The sequence below is a fragment of the Callospermophilus lateralis genome, chromosome 2 (assembly GCF_048772815.1).
Source record: "Callospermophilus lateralis isolate mCalLat2 chromosome 2, mCalLat2.hap1, whole genome shotgun sequence".
In the NCBI taxonomy this organism is placed as follows: Eukaryota; Metazoa; Chordata; class Mammalia; order Rodentia; family Sciuridae; genus Callospermophilus; species Callospermophilus lateralis.
The window spans coordinates 13,340,903-13,359,179 of record NC_135306.1 but is presented as its reverse complement, the minus strand read 5'-3'; the positions used below and the strand labels follow the sequence as shown (position 1 = coordinate 13,359,179).

The 18,277-nt window shown below is 38.7% G+C and overlaps 1 protein-coding gene across 8 annotated transcripts in view; it reads left to right on the top strand.

Moving 5' to 3' along the window:
- Cntrl (centriolin) overlaps positions 1-18,277 on the top strand; it is a 90,855-nt gene that overhangs the window by 48,124 nt on the left and 24,454 nt on the right. For all 8 annotated transcript variants that reach the window (XM_076845568.2, XM_076845571.2, XM_076845570.2 and 5 more), the window contains 11 exons: positions 260-436; positions 5,453-5,587; positions 8,559-8,704; positions 9,268-9,475; positions 9,974-10,153; positions 11,840-12,019; positions 12,553-12,669; positions 13,172-13,316; positions 13,774-13,922; positions 16,077-16,263; positions 17,457-17,770. In XM_076845568.2, the coding sequence (XP_076701683.2) occupies positions 260-436; positions 5,453-5,587; positions 8,559-8,704; positions 9,268-9,475; positions 9,974-10,153; positions 11,840-12,019; positions 12,553-12,669; positions 13,172-13,316; positions 13,774-13,922; positions 16,077-16,263; positions 17,457-17,770 (1,938 nt within the window). The remainder of the gene's footprint in view (positions 1-259; positions 437-5,452; positions 5,588-8,558; positions 8,705-9,267; positions 9,476-9,973; positions 10,154-11,839; positions 12,020-12,552; positions 12,670-13,171; positions 13,317-13,773; positions 13,923-16,076; positions 16,264-17,456; positions 17,771-18,277) is intronic.

Sequence of the window (18,277 nt, the reverse complement as noted above, 5' to 3'; positions counted from 1 at the left end):
TCAGATTCTCTTAAAGGATCACACAACTGGTTACTTTGGAAGCAATGGGTTGGTAGCTTCCTGACTTTTCTGATTATATTTAGTCAGGGTTCTGTTCTCCAATTAGGCTGCACAGCCTGAGGCTTCATCATGCTGTTATCAGTCAGGCAGCAACAGCTGGCTAGCCTCAGTTTACAGTGCACAAGTTACTTATAATGACTTGCAGATGCTTAAGTAACACAGTGAGGGTTCCACAGTTAAACACACTGAATCTTTTCAGGAGCTTGCAGAGCTAGAAAGTGCCCTTCAGGAACAGCATGAAGTGAATGCATCCTTGCAGCAGACTCAAGGAGATCTCAGTGCATATGAAGCTGAGCTGGAGGCTCAGCTAAAACTAAGAGATGCTGAAGCCAACCAGCTCAAGGAAGAGTTGGAAAAACTCTCAAGGCTTACTCAGGTAAGTAAGAGCCATGTGCCAATCAGAAACTAAGTTTTAAAAACCGGGCCTTAAGATACCACCTTAAGGTGGCATAACACCTATAATCACAGCAGCTCGGAGGCTGAGGCAGTAGGATCACAAGTTCAAAGGCAGCCTCAGCAACTTAGTGAGGCCCTAAGCAACTTAGTGAGACCCTGTTTCAAAATAAAAAAAGGGATGGGGATAGTCAAATGCCTCTGGGTTCAATCCCTGGTGCCACCACCCAAAAAAAAAGGAGAAAAAAATAATCCTTTCTTTTATTTTAAGATTAAACGCTTTGTAATGCATGTATATAGAGTGACAGGAAGATCACATTTTCCAAGTCAGATATTCTGAGTTCAAATACTAGCCCTGTGTGACCCTGGCAAATTACTTCAGGGCTCTGAGCCTCCCAGCCTCTTATTATTCTGTGAAATGGCAAACAGTGAGGTTAAAGGAGATAATAGACATGCAAGCACTTGGTGGTTGATGTTCAATAAATTCTGTTTTTATTTCTCAGAATAGCTTTAAGGGATTTCTTTTAAGTTGCTGTTAAATTTTACTTTGCTGTTTCCTTTTATGGTTGGTTGAAAGAGTGACTAGTTTATTATACTTGAAAATTAGAATGAACATTATCATCCAATAAATATCTATTGATTGTCCATTGAGGTCCAGGTGCTTTGGATGCTCTAGGGAACATCACAGACATAGTCACAGATGAAGCAGGTGTAGGAGAAAGAAAAGGACAGTGTTCTGTGGCAGAGAAAGGGATAGTAATGGAAGAGTACCCTGTAGCAATGATGTTTCAGCTGAGGCTTGAAGAATGAGCAGGATGTGGCCAGGAAGAGAGGCAGGGGTGAGTGTTCTAGACAGAGGAGCAAGGAGAGAGAACACAGTGCATTTGAAGTGCTCAAAGTATCCTTGTAGGAGAGAAGAGTGAGGAAAGAGAGTGAGAAAGAAGCCCAGAAAGAATGGCTGAGCCCAGCTGTAGTATATTCTTTGTTAGATTGAATATACAATTTTATTTAGGTTGATAAAAAAATGGCTGCATTTTCCTACAGGAAAGACCACCTTTATCTTCTCCCTGCTAAAAATCCAGGTTCTGAACTCTACTTTGATTTTCCTAGAACCTGTGCTTAGTCCAGGCATTTTTTTCATAAGTATGATGATCACCTGTTTAGATTGTTTGTCTCTCTTCAGCTAGACTCCTAACTTAGAGAATGCCCAAACTACTTGTTTCTGTTCCCTCAGAACAGAAATTAAACTGGCACATGAGAAAGGTCAGTATGTGCACATTGGATGAACATGAAATAAGATAGTATGAATGTCAAAAATGCATGTAAAAGAACATTGGTATGATTAGAAGGGAAGCTAAGAGTAGGTCTGGTTTATTATAGTAGTTACTTTATTGTATTTCCTTACTTATCAGACACCAATCACTTGGTATTTGTCAGGGTTATACAAAGAGCATGAAGTTTTATAAAACTATAGTTGTCAGATGAGAGTCATGGAAAACAAGAGGTTGGGGAAAACAATGAAAATAACAGTAAATACGTATTTTTAATAAAATTTCCAAATGATATCCTTTAAAATTCTTTCTTTTTTTTAAAGACAGCCCTTACTAGTTTCAATTTACGTATGTATATACACATGTATGTATGTGTGTATATACATGTGTGTGTGTGTATATTCCTTTGTACTTTCATTGTCTTTTTTTTTCTCCTAATTCTTGATAAAAAGGTTACAAGAGCCTGTCCTTTTTACTGATCACTTGGTATTGAAAGAGATACTCCTCCTCTTAGCATTAGGACTGCCAAGATTGGTCTTCACATCATACTTTGAGAATATGGAACATAATCTGCAGATCTTCAGATCTCTGATTGGTACACTTAAGTTACATGAAATCACTTGTCAAGCTTGTTCAATGCAGATTCCTGGATTCCACCATAGAGATTTTAATCTATCAGTCCAGGATGGGTTCTGGGCATCTGCGTTTTTATAGATACACCAACGGATTTTGATACTTGTATTTGAGGACATAGTTTGCTTTTGAAATTAGGTGTTTGGGGCCACCTGAAATATTCTGATTTGATATATTCAGGTCTAGCCGATCCTGAAATTAACTCCTTTAAGAATTAATAGTTTAGGGCTAAGGTTGTGGCTCAGCGGTAGAGCACTCACATAGCATGTGAGAGGCCCTGGGTTTGATCCTTACCACAATATAAAAAAATTAATTAATAGAGGTATTCTGTCCAACTACAACTAAAAAATATCATGCACCATGATCAAGTGGGATTCATCCCCGGGATGCAAGGTTGGTTCAACATATGGAAATCAATAAATGTAATTCACCACATCAATAGACTTAAAGATAAGAACCATATGATCATCTCGATAGATGCAGAAAAAGCATTCGACAAAATACAGCCCCGCTTTATATTCAGAACACTAGAAAAACTAGGGATAACAGGAACTTACCTCAACATTGTAAAAGCTATCTATGCTAAGCCTCAGGCCAGCATCATCCTAAATGGAGAAAAATTAAAGGCACTCTCTCTAAAATCTGGAATAAGACAGGGATGCCCTCTCTCACTACTTCTATTCAACATAGTTCTTGAAGCACTGGCCAGAGCAATTAGACGAAAGAAATTAAAGGAATAACTATAGGAGAAGAAGAGTTTAAACTAGCACTGTTTGCTGATGATATGATTCTATACCCAGAAGACCCAAAAGGCTCTACCAAGAAACTTCTAGAACTAGTAAATGAATTCAGCATAGTGGCAGGATATAAAATCAACACCCATAAATCAAAGGCATTTCTCTATATCAGTGACAAATCCTCTGAAATAATGAGGAAAACTACTCCATTCACAATATCCTCAAAAAAAATAAAATAAAATACTTGGGAATCATCAAAAGAGGTGAAAGATCTATACAATGAGAACTATAGAACCCTAAAGAGAGAAATAGAAGACTTTAGAAGATGGAAAGATATACCTTGCTCATGAATAGGCAGAATTAATATTATTAAAATGGCCGTATTACCAAAAACACTTTACAGACTCAATGTGATCCAATCAAAATCCCCTCGGCATTCATTACAGAAATAGAAAAAGCAATTATGAAATTCATCTGGAAAAATAAGAGACCCAGAATAGCTAAAGCAATTCTAAGCAGGAAGAGTGAAACAGGTAGTATTGCTATACCAGATCTTAAACTATACTACAGAGCAATAGTAACAAAAACAGCATGGTACTGGCACCAAAACAGGCTGGTAGACCAGTGGTACAGAATAGAGCACACAGAGACTAACCCACAAAATTACAACTACCTTATATTAGACAAAGGTGCTAAAAGCATACAATGGAGAAAGGATAACATCTTTAACAAATGGTGCTGGGAGAACTAGAAATCTATATGCAACAAAATGAAATTGAACCCCTATCTCTCACCATGCACAAAAGTTAACTCAAAATGGATCAAGGATCTAGGAATCAAACCAGAGATTCTGCGCCTAGTAGAAGAAAAAGTTGGCCCTAATTTCTATCATGTGGGGTTAGGCCCCAGTTTCCTTAAATAGACACCTATAGCACAAGAATTAAAACTAAGAATCAACAAATGGGACAAATTCAAACTAAAAAGTTTTTTCTCAGCAAGAGAAATAATAAGTGAGGTGAATAGGGAGCCTACATCCTGGGAACAAATTTTTACCCCTCACATATCAGATAGAGCTCTAATCTCTAGGGTATACAAAGAACTCAAAAAGCTAAACACCAAAAAAAACAAATAACCCAATCAACAAATGGGCCAAGGACCCGAACAGACACTTCTCAGAAGAGGATATACAATCAATCAACAAATATACAAAAAAATGCTCACCATCTCTAGCAATCAGAGAAATGCAAATTAAAACCACTCTAAGATACCATCTCACTCGGGTAAGAATGGCAGCCATTATGAAGTCAAACAACAAGTGCTGGCGAGGATGCGGGGGGCAAAGGTACACTTGTACATTGCTGGTGGGACTGCAAATTGGTGCAGCCAATTTGGAGAGCAGGGAGATTCCTTGGAAAGCTGGGAATGGAACCACCATTTGACCCAGCTATCCCTCTTTTCGGTCTATACCCAAAGGACCTAAAAACAGCATGCTACAGGGACACAGCCACATCAATGTTTATAGTAGCACAATTCACCATAGCTAGACTGTGGAGCCAACCTAGATGCCCTTCAATGGATGAATGGATAAAAAAAAAAAATGTGGCATTTATACACAATGGAATATTACTCAGCACTAAAAAATAACAAGATCATGGCATTTTCAGGGAAATGGATGGCATTAGAGCAGATCATGCTAAGTGAAGTTAGCCAATCCCAAGAAAACAAATGCCGAATGTCTTCTCTGATATAAGGAGGGTGACTCAAAATGGGGTAGGGAGGAAGAGCATGGGAAGAAGATTACCTCTGGAAAGGGAAGAGAGGTGGGAGGGAAAGGGATCGAGAAGGGGAACTGCACAGAAGATAGAAGGAGACCCTCATCGTTATACAAAATACATGTATGAAGACGTGAGAAAAAAAAAAAGAATAGCGTCACCATAGATGGGGTAGAGAGAAGTGATGGGAGGGGAGGGAATGGGGGGGAAAGGAAGGATAGTAGAATGAAATAGACATTATTTTTACTGTGTGTATATATGTGACTGCATGACCAATATGATTCTGCAACCTGTACACTCAGAAAAATGAGAAACTATATCCCATCTGATTCAAATGTATGATATATCAAGGTCATTGAACTGATATGTGTAACTAATTAAAACATAAAAATTTAAAAAAATTTTTTTTAAAGAATGGTTTAAAAGACTTGCAGTAAATTATTGTGGGTTTTTAATTTTCAGAGTACAAATTAAACTTATTAAATATAGCTAGAAAGGGCTTGTGTCTGTATGTGTATTTATGCCTTTTTGGATCATAAATTATTGCTATTTTACACTTTTATATCGTTGCTTCCTATGACATCAGTTAGAACAATCAACACTTCAAGCAGAACTTGAGAAGGAAAGACAATCTCTCAAGAATGCCCTTGGAAAAGCCCATTTCTCAGAAGAAAAGGAACGAGAGAACAGTGAACTTCGCACACAGCTTAAGCAGCTGCAGGTATAGATTTATTGCTTTGGAATGTATTTGTACATGGGGCATCCAGAAGGTGATATCTTTAGTCAGGCATTTAACAACCTTTATAACACGTAATAAGCAACTCAATTTTTTTTTTTTTTAATTCTGGGCAGGCAGTACCATAACCTCTGTTCCCTTATGACCATGGTTTTAAGATTATTAATATGAATATTCCCTACATTGTTAATGATGATGTGAAGAGATGGAAACAATGTCAGTAGGAAACAGTGTACTGTGTGAATTCATGGAGGAAATCAGTACTTTTGTATTTCTCTGAAAAGCTGATTTGTCACCAGACTGAGCTAAAATAATTAGATTTGTACATTCCTCTTCAGCTGAAATCTTTGTAATTATCTATGAATTTAACTAGAGTGGGTTGCAGTAGAATTTCTTAATTATAAACAGTTTTCACAATCCTCAGGATGCTATTAAAAATATAATGATTTTACTTTTGTGAAGAATATATTACAGAATATTTTTATAGCTCTTCTCAAAATAGTCTGCCCAAAAAACTGCAGTTGGACAGGATTTTCTTGATAATTAAACTCTACCAAAGAAGACATATGTCTCAGCAAAACTACCTGAACCAGCAGGCAGATCTTCAGATCTGTGAGAGTAGGATTATGTGGCTGACTAAGAGGGCAGCTATTTACCATTTGGAATAAAGGGAGAGAGAAGGGGAATTGCACGGAAGATAGAAGGAGAACCCTCATGGTTACACAAAATACATGTATGAAGATGTGAGGGAAAAAAAAGAGAGAGAGAATAGCATCACCATAGATGGGTAGAGAGAAGTGATGAGAGGGGAGGGGATGGGGGGAAAGGACTTGGTTTGGGGGAAGACTTCCAAAACACAGTGCAGGGAGGATTCTAATAAATTAAGACTATGCTCATGCAAATTTTCTCTTTTCAAAACCTCATACATGTTTTTCCTCAAAGTTTAAGGAAATCTGATAATGTAGAATTTTAAATTTTTACTGCTATCAGTTTAACTTCTGAAGCAAATACTATAAAAGATGTACATGTTTTCCATTCTTATGTGAGAGGTGTGTGTGTAGTGAGTTTGTGTGTGTTGGTTGTCACTGGATTATTAGTGTTTATTTTTACTATGGGAATTTTGAAATAATCTAAAAAACACAGAGAATAGTCTTATGATCCTTTATTTGTCTGTGATCCAGTTTAAACAATTGTCTGTTCATTGTTCTTTAGTCCATCTCTTTTTGGCCAGGATTTTTTTTTTTTTTTTTTTTTTTAAAGAGAGAGGTGAGAGAGAGACAGACAGAGAGAATTTTTAATATTCACTTTTTTTTTTAGTTTTTGGCGGACACAACATCTTTGTTTGTATGTGGTGCCGAGGATCAAACCCGGGCCGCATGCATGCCAGGCGAGCGCGCCACCGCCTGAGCCACATCCCCAGCCCTTGTCCAGGATATTTTAAAGAAAATCTCATACATCTTTGTTTCACCTATAAATACTTCAGTATATATCTCTTACAGGAAAGTACTAAAATATTCTTTAGGGGCCTTCTCCAAGGTAGAAGCTAAAATTAGCTTTCCAAAAGACTGGCCATGCCATAGGACTACCTTAATTAGAGCCAGGTCCTTGGTCACTTGGCCTACTAACCTCCCAATATAAAGAGCACAAGTTCACTCACTCTACATTTGTTTTTCTCAGAAATCATTTTGTTGCAAAGAACTGAAAACTGCACATGTAAGCTCAAGAAACAAGACAGCTTGCTGGGAACCAGAGGGTTCTATTAGTTTTTTAGGGGCTACATGACTCCCTCATTTTTCCTTCCCAGTTTCTCTGGGAATTGTATTTGGCCCAGCACGGACTCCAGCTCTGAGTGAACATACCTTTTCAGGCTCAGCACTTATTTGGACTTGCTGTACTGAATCTTGGTTCAGCTTCCCAGAAGCTATTTTCTCACTAGTCAGTGGATTGGCTAGCCTTGTCACATTATCTGTGGCCAGGATTATATAATGCAGATGTTCCTTGATTTATAATAGGGTTTTGTAAGTTGAAAATACCATTAAGTTGAGTAGGGCACATCTTTAATTTAAGCATCTTAGGAGGTTGAGATAGGAGGATTGCAAGTTCAAAGCCAGCCCCCACAATTTAGCAAGACCCTGTCTCAAAAAATAAAAAGGACTGGGGATGTGGCTCACTGTTTAGGGGCCCCGAGGTTCAATCCCTTGTACCAAAAAAATAAAAAAGAAAAAAAGAAAAGAAAGAAAGAAAAAGAAATATTATTAAGTTGAAAAATGCTTTTAATATTCCTAATCTGATGAATAGCATAGCATAGCTTAACCTACATTAAACAAACTTAGAGTACTCCCTTAGCCTGAAGTCAGGCAAAGTCATCTTAACACAAAGCCAATTTTATGGTAAATGAATATCTTATGTAACTTATTGGAAATATGATGGGATACAAAAACTACAAAACAAAATCTGAAAAACACTGGCCACACAATACACTGTAGAAAATGGGTTGTTATACCATCACAAGGGAACTTCATAACACATATTATCTGCCTGGAAAAAAATCAAAATTCCAAGTACTGTTTCTTATTGAAGTAGAGAACTGTCTATGGTGTAAAAGAAAGGCTGCATCAGGGCACCGCGCAGGAACACTTTACAGGTGAAAGGACTCCAGATGGTACAGGCGTTTAAAACATGTTAATTGCAATTCTGGATTTTCCACTTTAGTTAACAGTGTTACGCTGAGTTTGAAGTAGGTTAGTCATCCAGTTATTAATACAAAAGAATACAATCAATGGTTTAGGATATGGAACTGTTTTGCTTTATAATTTAGGAAAATTAGCAACTTTTATTTGAAAGAGACACTGTCTGAATTTAATTCCGTGATCTAGATATGTTGATTAATTTGTTAGTAGTGAAATGAAATATGCTATCATATAACAGACACTTCCCCTTGCATCCCGCTCCATAGGATGATAATAACCTCTTAAAACAACAGCTTAAAGATTTCCAGAATCACCTTAACCATGTGGTTGATGGTTTGATTCATCCAGAAGAAGTGGCAGCTCGTGTGGATGAGCTAAGGAGAAAACTGAAATTAGGAGCTGGGGAAATGAGGTAAGGAGAAATCTAGACCTCCAAGAAGAGAGTGTGTCTCACAGCCTCAGAGTTGGAGTGTGAGTTTGAAAGATGAACTCATCTTCCTAGGTTCTGTTTATGGCCTGATTTCTTTTGCAAGGTTCTCCTTATGATGTTTCTGAGACTGAGATATGAGATCATTTAATTCTAATTGTAATGATTATTTTTTTTACATTTTAGATCTTTTGAAATTTTTGGTACTTTTAATTTTAAAAATATTTAAAAATTTAAGACTCTTTAAGAGTCTTTCATGAAAGACTTTCATTATATGTGGTCAGGAATTAGAACTGCATTATACAGTTAAACAACAAATATAAAAAAACCTGATGGTTATTTCAAATATATGGACATTTATTCTTAGCCTGACATGAGCCTGTGTTTTCAGAGTGATTTCAACCTTTGGTAAAATGACAGCTTGCACTTGGCAAGTCTCAGTACATTTCTGTGGATTGCACAGCTCTTCCTATGTTAACAACATGTTTTGCATGTAGCATCAAAAATGAAATGCCACATTTTTGCCATGTTGTTTCTTTTCTTACCAGAATCTATAGTTCTTCAGATGTGTTAGGGAAAAGTCTTGCTGATTTACAGAAAGAATTCAATGAAATCCTTGCACATTCCCAATGGGAAAGAGAGGAAGCACAAGTTAGAGAAAGAAAACTTCAGGAAGAAATGGTTCTGCAGCAGGAAAAACTGGTGAATGGACAAGAGGAGTTCAGGCTAGCCTGTGAAAGAGCCCTTGAAGCACGAGTAAGAAGGGGCAGGAGGCAGCTGGAGGGTAGTGTTGGACAAATACTAATGTTTTTGACCAAATTACAATGCTTCCTTTATATAAATTCAGCATAACTGTTGTTATTTTTACTCATAACAAATCTAGTTCAGTGTGACTAAAATTCAACCCGAATATAGTCTATTTGTGCCAGTTTTCCTTGTTTTGGAAGCAAGATGAGAGATGTTTTATAAGAGGCAAATAAGATCACATTGCTAGAGTACAGTGTGATGCCAGAATCTGGATTGAGGTTTTTGGTTTTGTTTTTGTTTTTTTAAAACTAATGATATTGTGATAATAAAGCAAACATTCAAATGGATCCTAGAGAACATTCAAGATAAAACCATCCCCAGTGAACTTTTTAGTACAAAATTTTGTTACATTCTATAGTAAAGAGAAAGATAATTCCGTAACAAGTTCTTATCTTGCTTAGACATATTTTGCTTAAAAATAATTTTTGAAATTTGATTTCCTTACAGATTAATTTTGATAAGCGACATCACAATGCAAGAATCCAACAGTTAGAGAACGAAATTCGGTATTTGCAAGAAAATCTAAAAAGTATGGAAGAAATCCAAGGCCTTACAGATCTCCAACTTCAGGAAGCTGATGAAGAGAAGGAGAGAATTCTGGCTCAACTCCAAGAATTAGAGAAAAAGGTGGGAAGACTAGGAAAGTCAGACACATATGTACCTGTTACTCAGATCCTGCCCACTGGTGATCCAGTCACCTGACTAGTGTGATCCATAGTTTCTGACTGGCATTGCTGGCACAGAGCTAAACCTGACCTAATAGAAACCTGGATGCATGTCATTGAATCAAGGATCTAAAACCAAGGCATCATGATAGATGAAAACGAAAATTAGGAATATAAGGATAACTTTAGAGTCAGATGATACTTAAATGATCATAGAATAAGTTTGCCTCCTTAGAAACCCCTTGACCAATTGGACACATCCATGGGAAATAACTTTTAAATTCCTCATCTTGCTTTCTAATACCCTGGCTTCTCTGATTGCTTTTTTCAAACATCTGCTCCCATGGTCTCAACATGGAACTTGTTAAAATCCAGAAATTGCACCCACTATTTTTGAAGACACAAGCTGAAGTGTCCCACCCTCATTGGAACTTCTTATCTTGCTGACACCTCCATGCCAACAACTTGTCAACCTTATTGAGCTTGTAGTTCATTAGCCCCACCTTTCTATCTCTTAATAGATGTGGCACAATCATAGAGTGATTGCATGGTCTGTGTGAGACTGTAGGTTTGATCCATAGCACCTTTTCTGTCTTTACTTTCTCTTATCTAATTTAAATTCCACAGTATACCACTAAGCCCTTTTTTTTTATAAGGTACCCTCAAATCCTTTCCCCTTTTCTCCTGTCTCCTACTTTCTCTGGGCCTGCACCCATGCTAGGTATTCTGGAAGAAAGAAAATCCCCCATCCAGCATCTTCGTATCATTATAATCTTAGGTTGGCAGCCTCCCATGGGCAGCATTCAGTAAGCTTCAATAAGCTTGCTCTCCCACACTGCACGATCTCATGCCTTTTTACTCACGCCTGCTATCTGCCTTCTCCCAGCCAGTGACTGATTTACTGTATACATCACTGGGAACCCATTAGTTCTCAAACTCTGTTGAGTCCACCCCCAAAATACATCTGGAGTATATGTGCTTTTTTTCTTCTCCCATGTCACCACCCTTGTTTAGGCCTCATCTCTCTTGTGGATAACTAGTGTGGCCATCTGACCACAATTCTACTCATGGTCTGCTCCACAGAGCAACCACTGTGCTCTTTCTAAAATGTGAATTGACAGTAGTCAGTCTCAAGCCTATGAGACCCTGAATAGTTTGCCTCTATATAATTCTTCCCTTTTCTTATTATACTTCTCCTTTTGGTTCCTAATGCCAACTTCTGGGGTTTGGGGATGTGATACAATCATAGAGTGCTTGCCTGGTCTGTGTGAGGCTGTGGGTTAGATCCACAGCACCACAAAGCAACAACAACAACAACAAGAAAAATAGCCAACTTCTTTCTTCACCAGTAAATGCCCAGAGCCTAATTCAGTGATTTTTGAAGACTGGTCCATCCATTTCTTGAATGAATGAAATTTATGATCACTGACATTCTTAACTAAGAAAACTGATTCTTTAAAAAGTTTATGCCAATTTTGAGATTTTTAAATTTTATTTATATGTTTAGTAAATACTTATAGAGTGCTAACGTGTCAGGACTGTTTTGACATGGTGCATGCAGTGGAGAACAGTTTCTGAAGCTTACATTTTAATTCATAGCTACCAAATGGTTCATCTAGTTAAGTATTTTTTTTTTTTTTAATTTTAGAAGAAACACGAAGATGCCAAATCTCAAGAGCAGTTTCTTGGTTTAGATAAAGAGTTGAAGAGTCTGAAGAAAGCTGTGGCTGCCTCTGATAAACTAGCTACAGCCGAGCTCACCATTGCCAAAGACCAGTTGAAGTCCCTTCATGGCACTGTTATGAAAATTAACCAGGAGAGGGCAGAGGTTAGTTCACATAATCAGAACTATCTTATACCACTGCTGCTACTGCTGCAAAAACATAGCAACTTTTATAGACTTTGGTGTTTGTCAACATGTATGAGGACAAAAGTTTTGAAGTTTTGTCACATAATCTGTCTTAACCTTAAATCTTGTGAATTTGTATGAAAATGTTACCTCATAGGGCTGTTATGACTCCTGAGGTAATGTTTGTTGCAGTACTTTATAGGATACAGATACTAATGACAGTAAGATCATAGGACCAAAAAGATATATTGATGGGACCCCAAAGAGAGACCAATTGCTCTCCCACACTTTTTCACTAAGAAAAAGCCCTTGTTCCTTCTAATGCAGCACTCTGACCACTTGACCAGAGTGGATCAGGCTGCCCAGATGGGAACAACATCAGAGAAAGTGGGGTTTGATACCACATGTTCATGGGATAGCCCAGGTAGGCAATGTGACAGAAACAGAATCAGTCTGAGAGAAAGAATGAAGATGACAATCTGTGATGGCCTCCTCATACTGTGTCCCAGTAGGAGTTGCAGGAAGTTGAGAGGTTCAGCAGAAAGGCAGCACGAGCCGCCAGGGACCTGACTCGAGCAGAAGCAGAGATCGAGCTCCTGCAGAATCTTCTCAGGGAAGCAGAGGAGCAGGTCAGTGTTGGTCCCCAAGCCATTTTCTTCCTGGATCTTTCTCAGTTCCTAAAAGATGAAAGTACTTCAAGTGATATATCAAATCTGAAGTGCAATCATTAGTCTATTAGTACTCGAGTCTCTACTGTGTGCAGGGACGAAACACAGTGTAAATATAGGAGTCAGGTGATTTCCTCACTGGTAGGGACTAAATAAAAATTACAGAATTATTCTGGGCGCGGTGGCACATGCTTATAATTTCAGCGCCTCGGGAGGCTGAGACAGGAGGATCGCAAGTTCAAAGCCAGCCTCAGCAAAAGCAACATGCTAAGCAACTCAGTGAGATCCTGTCTCTAAATAAAATACAAAATAGGGCTGGGATGTAGCTCAGTGGTCGAGTACCCCTGAGTTCAATCCCCAGTACTCCCCCCCAGAATTACAGAATTACAATCAAGTTGCAGGGATACACACATCTGAGAAAGGATTCATTCATGATACTTTGTATGATGAATTTTTTTAATAGTTTCGAACTGAAGTGGAAAAAACAGATGTAGGTACTGGAGGAGCAAACTCAAAAGTGCTAGAAATCGAGAAGCTAAATGAGACAATGGAGAGGCAAAGGGCAGAGATCACAAGACTGCGGGATTTACTAGACCTCACTGGGGCTGGTAAGATATTATTGGGCTTTGATTTTTTATTTGTAGTCATAAAACCAAACTGTTTGTTTCTTATCTTTAAAACAAGTATTTAACTGTTGTAAATAAATTCCATGTTTGACTTAGTTGCAAAAATTATTTAATAGGTTAAAGAATTTAAAAAACATTTTGTGACAAGTTTGGGTATTGAGGGACTTGATTAGAGATAAGGTGTTTGTATTTGTAATTTTCAAAGAAATAATGCTTATGAGTCTGTTTATTTGTTTTCCCTGAATTACTTTGGAATCAGAAAGAGAGATTAATGTACCTATCCTCTTAGTGTCAACAAAAACTAATTAAAAGGACAACTGAAAGTCGCCTTAAGGAACTGATGAAATTTATTGGCTCTCATGGAATCTCTTTTGTACATTGAGAAAGAAAAGAAATAGATGATTTAATGCCAACTTCACAGAATGGCTTTCCTTTACAGATAACAAAGGAGGCTTTGAAAATGTTTTAGAAGAAATTGCTGAACTGCGCCGTGAAGTTTCTTCCCAGAATGATCACATCAGCGGCCTGGCAGGTCCTTTCAGAAGACGAGGCTGTTGGTACTTTATGCCACCACCACCATCATCAAAAGTAGGGGTTCTGTGGCGCTGGAAGTGTATTCTAAATTTTTTTTTTTAATTATGACATTGTCCTCTTCCCCAAACTTGTGTACAGGTGCCAAGAACTTGTCGGCACTGAGCTTCTTCAGTGTTTTTAATATTTGAGATGAAAACGGGGCTTTCCAACAGAAGGTAGTAGTTGCCTTTCGCAGTCAGGTGGTATGTTGTGGGGTTTCCTGGTTGAGGATGCTAGAAGATGATACTATGACTTGAGTCAGAGAGCCTGCTGAAAACATGTATAGAATTGTGCAGAGGCCCAGACAGAAAAATAGGTATCTGGATTTCATTTCCTTTTAACAAAGGTTTAGTACTTACTGAAGTCTAGACCAAGTGTCTGGCAGAGTTTGAGTACGATGACACCTGCTTTTGGGGCATACTAGTATAATTACAAAACAATGATATGCATGTTATAACAGACTTGGGGGGTTGTTATGGGTACTGGGGATTGAACAGGGGGTGGGGATACCACTGAGTTACCTACCCAGCCCTTTTTCTTTCTTTTGAGAGAGGGTCTCACTAAATTGCTGAGCTTCTCACTAAGTTGCTGACATATCTTGACCTTGAACTTGGAATCCTCCTGCCTCAGCCTCCTAGTTGCTGGATTACAAGGATGTGCTACAATGACTATTGTGATAACAGATTTGTTACAGAGAGATGTTAAGAAGTCATCTCATGAGAAAGTTCAGGAAGGAAGACTTCACTGCAGTGTCGTAAAGTCAGCACTTAGCAAGCAGCAAGGCATGGGCTTTTGGGGAGAGAGAAAACAGCTTGTGTAGAAGGGGAAAACTGGCTTAGCCATGGCAAGTACCCTTGTAGGACTCTGAAGGTTTATGGGAACAGTGAAAGAGGGAGATAGAAAAGTAGATTTGGGTCATGCTTCTTTTAAAGGGGCTTTCACTGAATTATTTAGGTCATGGGGAACTGAGGTTGTATGTTAACATGATCAGAGTAGGAAGAGTATTCTGGCTGACTTTGGAGTATAAACTTAAGGCAAGGGGAACTTTTTGTGGGGCTGTTTGAACTCTTTCAAGTGAAGGACAAAAGAAACCAGAGCTATATCAGTGAAGCTGAAAAAGAAGAGATTAAGGAATGGTAAGGAGACCAAATAGTCAGGTACCTGAATGTGGAAAGTAAGGAATGGACTACATAAGATGTATTCACCCAAAGCAGAGGAGCTAGGTGACATCCTTCTGACTAGCAACAGTAAGGGAGAAGCAGCCTTCAACATGCTAGGATCTCAGAAACCTACCTAAGTTTAACCAGAACCTGAAGAGCAGAATCTGAGATCCTCCCTTCCAGAAACCTAAAGGAAGCCTACACGCTGGGCACAACCAGAAGCACTGTATGTTAGAACAAAACATTATGGCCTGGAGTCTAGAACTTCAGGCTGGAAAGGGTGGAGAATAGCAGAGTCAAGCTTTAAAACATGCCAGGCTCCCAGGGCGGCAGATGACTAGTGTCTTCAGGTTCCACTGAAAGTTTGCTGTTGTCTGTTGCCGCAGTGCTAGACTATTAAGACAAGGCAAAAGAAGAGGAAGCACAGGAAAAATGAACACAGGTAGAAGAGAGACTGAAACACAGGGACCTGCTCACTTATCGAGAGCTTGTTTTCATTTCTCTTATGGGGAATTATGGCATAAAACTAACCCAAACAGATAGGTGATGTGCTTTTACCATTTCAACATTGTCAAGGACTTGTTATTTCTAGAAAATGGTACCAAAAGACAGGAGAAAGCTTTCATTAAATAATTTCTGAAGAGATTAAATAGACATCAGTTTGGTTGCTTTCACACACTTCAAGTCTTTCCCTTTCACAGACCAGTCTGCCGTGACCCCAGCCATTGCTTACACAGTCCTTCTCTCTGCATGGCTTCCCTAATACTGTCTTGTTGATCAAGTCCAGATTCAAGTAAATAAACTGAATCATGTGTATGGAACTGCGGTTTATGTGACCTTGTAATCACATCTCACTTCTGACTATGAAAAATAATAATTACTATAATGAAAAGAAACCAAGTGCTTTCTCAGCTTTGCTACATCTCAGCATTCCTGCAGACTTTGACATTTCTCAAAGTCAGCCTTTCCATTTGTGATACATGGTATGCTGTCCTGTCATTTATTTTAGATTTCCAGCCATAGTTCCCAGGCTACCAAGGACTCTGGTGTAGGCCTCAAGTACATGGCCTCAACTCCTTTCAGAAAACCACGGCCTGGACAAGAGGGAAAGGACAGCAGTGGACCTCCACCTGCTTCAGGATACTGGGTCTATTCACCAATCAAGAGTGGGTTACATAAATCATTTTCAAATAGAGGTAAAATACATCACATAAGAAAAGTTGTACTTCTCTTGCCTGTTTAATATCTTTTTATTGTTTTCCTGAAATCCATAGACATTGTCCGAACTCTTTAGTTTACTCTGTGAGGCTTTCTGTGACCTGGTCTTGGCCAATAACTTCTCTTACCTCCCATACCATGCCTGACTGCTTAAGATACAGCACCAGTTTTCTCAAACCTCCAGAGTTTAAACACTCTACCACCAAGCCACATCCTCAGCCCCAAAGCTCCATATTTTAAACTTTCTATCTGGAATGTCTTCCTCCTTTCTTTCTTTCCCAAACCAATTCCTCCTCATTCTTCAGTAAGTCCCAGGTCCTAAAACGGCACTCACTTCATGGAGCCTTCCTCCACCCTGCTTCCTCCAAGCCAACCAAGTGGCTTCTTTGCCTGTGCTTCTGGAATGTAGGGCCTTGATTCCTTATACCTTACCTAGCAGTAAGGTAGCTCTACTAAAACAGAGTATTATAGGTGTGTCTTCCAAAGCACTCAGGGGAAGAATCAGACCTGGGTAAGTCCCAGCTCTTGCACTTAATTGTGATCATAGGCAAACTATTTATCTGCTCTGTGACTGTTAATCTTTAATATAGGAGTACTACCTTCTGAGGATATGTTCATTCAGCAACTATTTATTGAGCACATGCAGTGTGTTAGGTTCTTTGTCAGTGATGAGCAAATTTAGCTCCTCCTTTTAGAGGCAACAAGTAAGTAAGCCATCATATTGGAGAGTATTAGGTGTCATGAGAGTGGTAAATGCTGGGTGATGCCATTGCTGTCCTATCTCATGGCACATCTCTGTTAATCTTTAATATAGCATCAAACAGGCACCCAAATGATTGCTGGATCAATGAATAAACTAGTGAGTGAAGAAATAAACCAAGATAGGCTTAGGAAAAACTCAAGTATTTAAAGTGCTGAAAACACTTTAAATCTGTTTTGATCTCAGAATTGCTTTTGACCTTTCTCAGAGTGTTTTTCTGTTTTTGTTTGTTTTTTTTTTCTTCAGTGTCACGGATGGAACCTGTGGCCTTGCCCATGCTAGGCAAGCCCTCTAACCACTGAGCTACATCACCTGACTCTTTTTTGAGAATGTTATTCTCGTATTTCTGTCAAAATCTACTGTTCTCTACTAAACCCTGGGGTAACATACTCTTCTGTTTATTTTTTGAAGATGGAGACAGTGAAAGAGATAGCCAGGAAGAGAGCGGAATGGATGAACAAGAGGACCCCCCATTTGTGCCTCCTTCTGGATACTTGATGTATACTGTGCTTCCTGATGGTTCTCCTGTACCCCAGGGCATGGCCCTGTATGCACCACCTCCTCCCTTGACCAACAACAGCCAACCTCTCACCCCTGGCACTGTTGTTTATGGCCCACCTCCCGCTGGAGCCCCCACTGTTTATGGACCACCACCCCCAGGCTTCTCCGTTCCCCTCATCCCTATGGGTGTTCTACATTGCAATGTGCCAGAACATCATAACTTAGTAAGTGGAAAGATACCCAGCTCTACCCACACTGCTTTCATGCATGCCTGATAAGGATGTACATTTAATGAGTTGACGTTTATGAATAGATTGTATTCCAAAAGTGTGATTGTGAGGCTGATGTTTAGAATTGAGTAAGAATTCTTATTAAAATGCTATTTTGGATAGGATTTAAGGGCCCAGGCCAGTCTAAAACTTGGTTAGCCATTTTATTATAGAAATGCCTTCAGTTCAAAGCTGAACCATTTTCATGTATCTTTCTATTAACAAGTTCTATATTAATGTGTATTTGTAGATATAGTCACATTATAGGGCCTATACCTGTGCATGTACACATACATGTATACACACTCATATAAAGAGCATACAGCAGGTTTTGATGGGAATTATCTCTGGGTGTAGGATTTATTGATCAATTTTATAGTTATTTTTGTACAGTGTTCCCACTTCATATTACAAGTATTTCCCTATGATTTTACTAGTATTTTTAGAAAGTATTTTAATAAC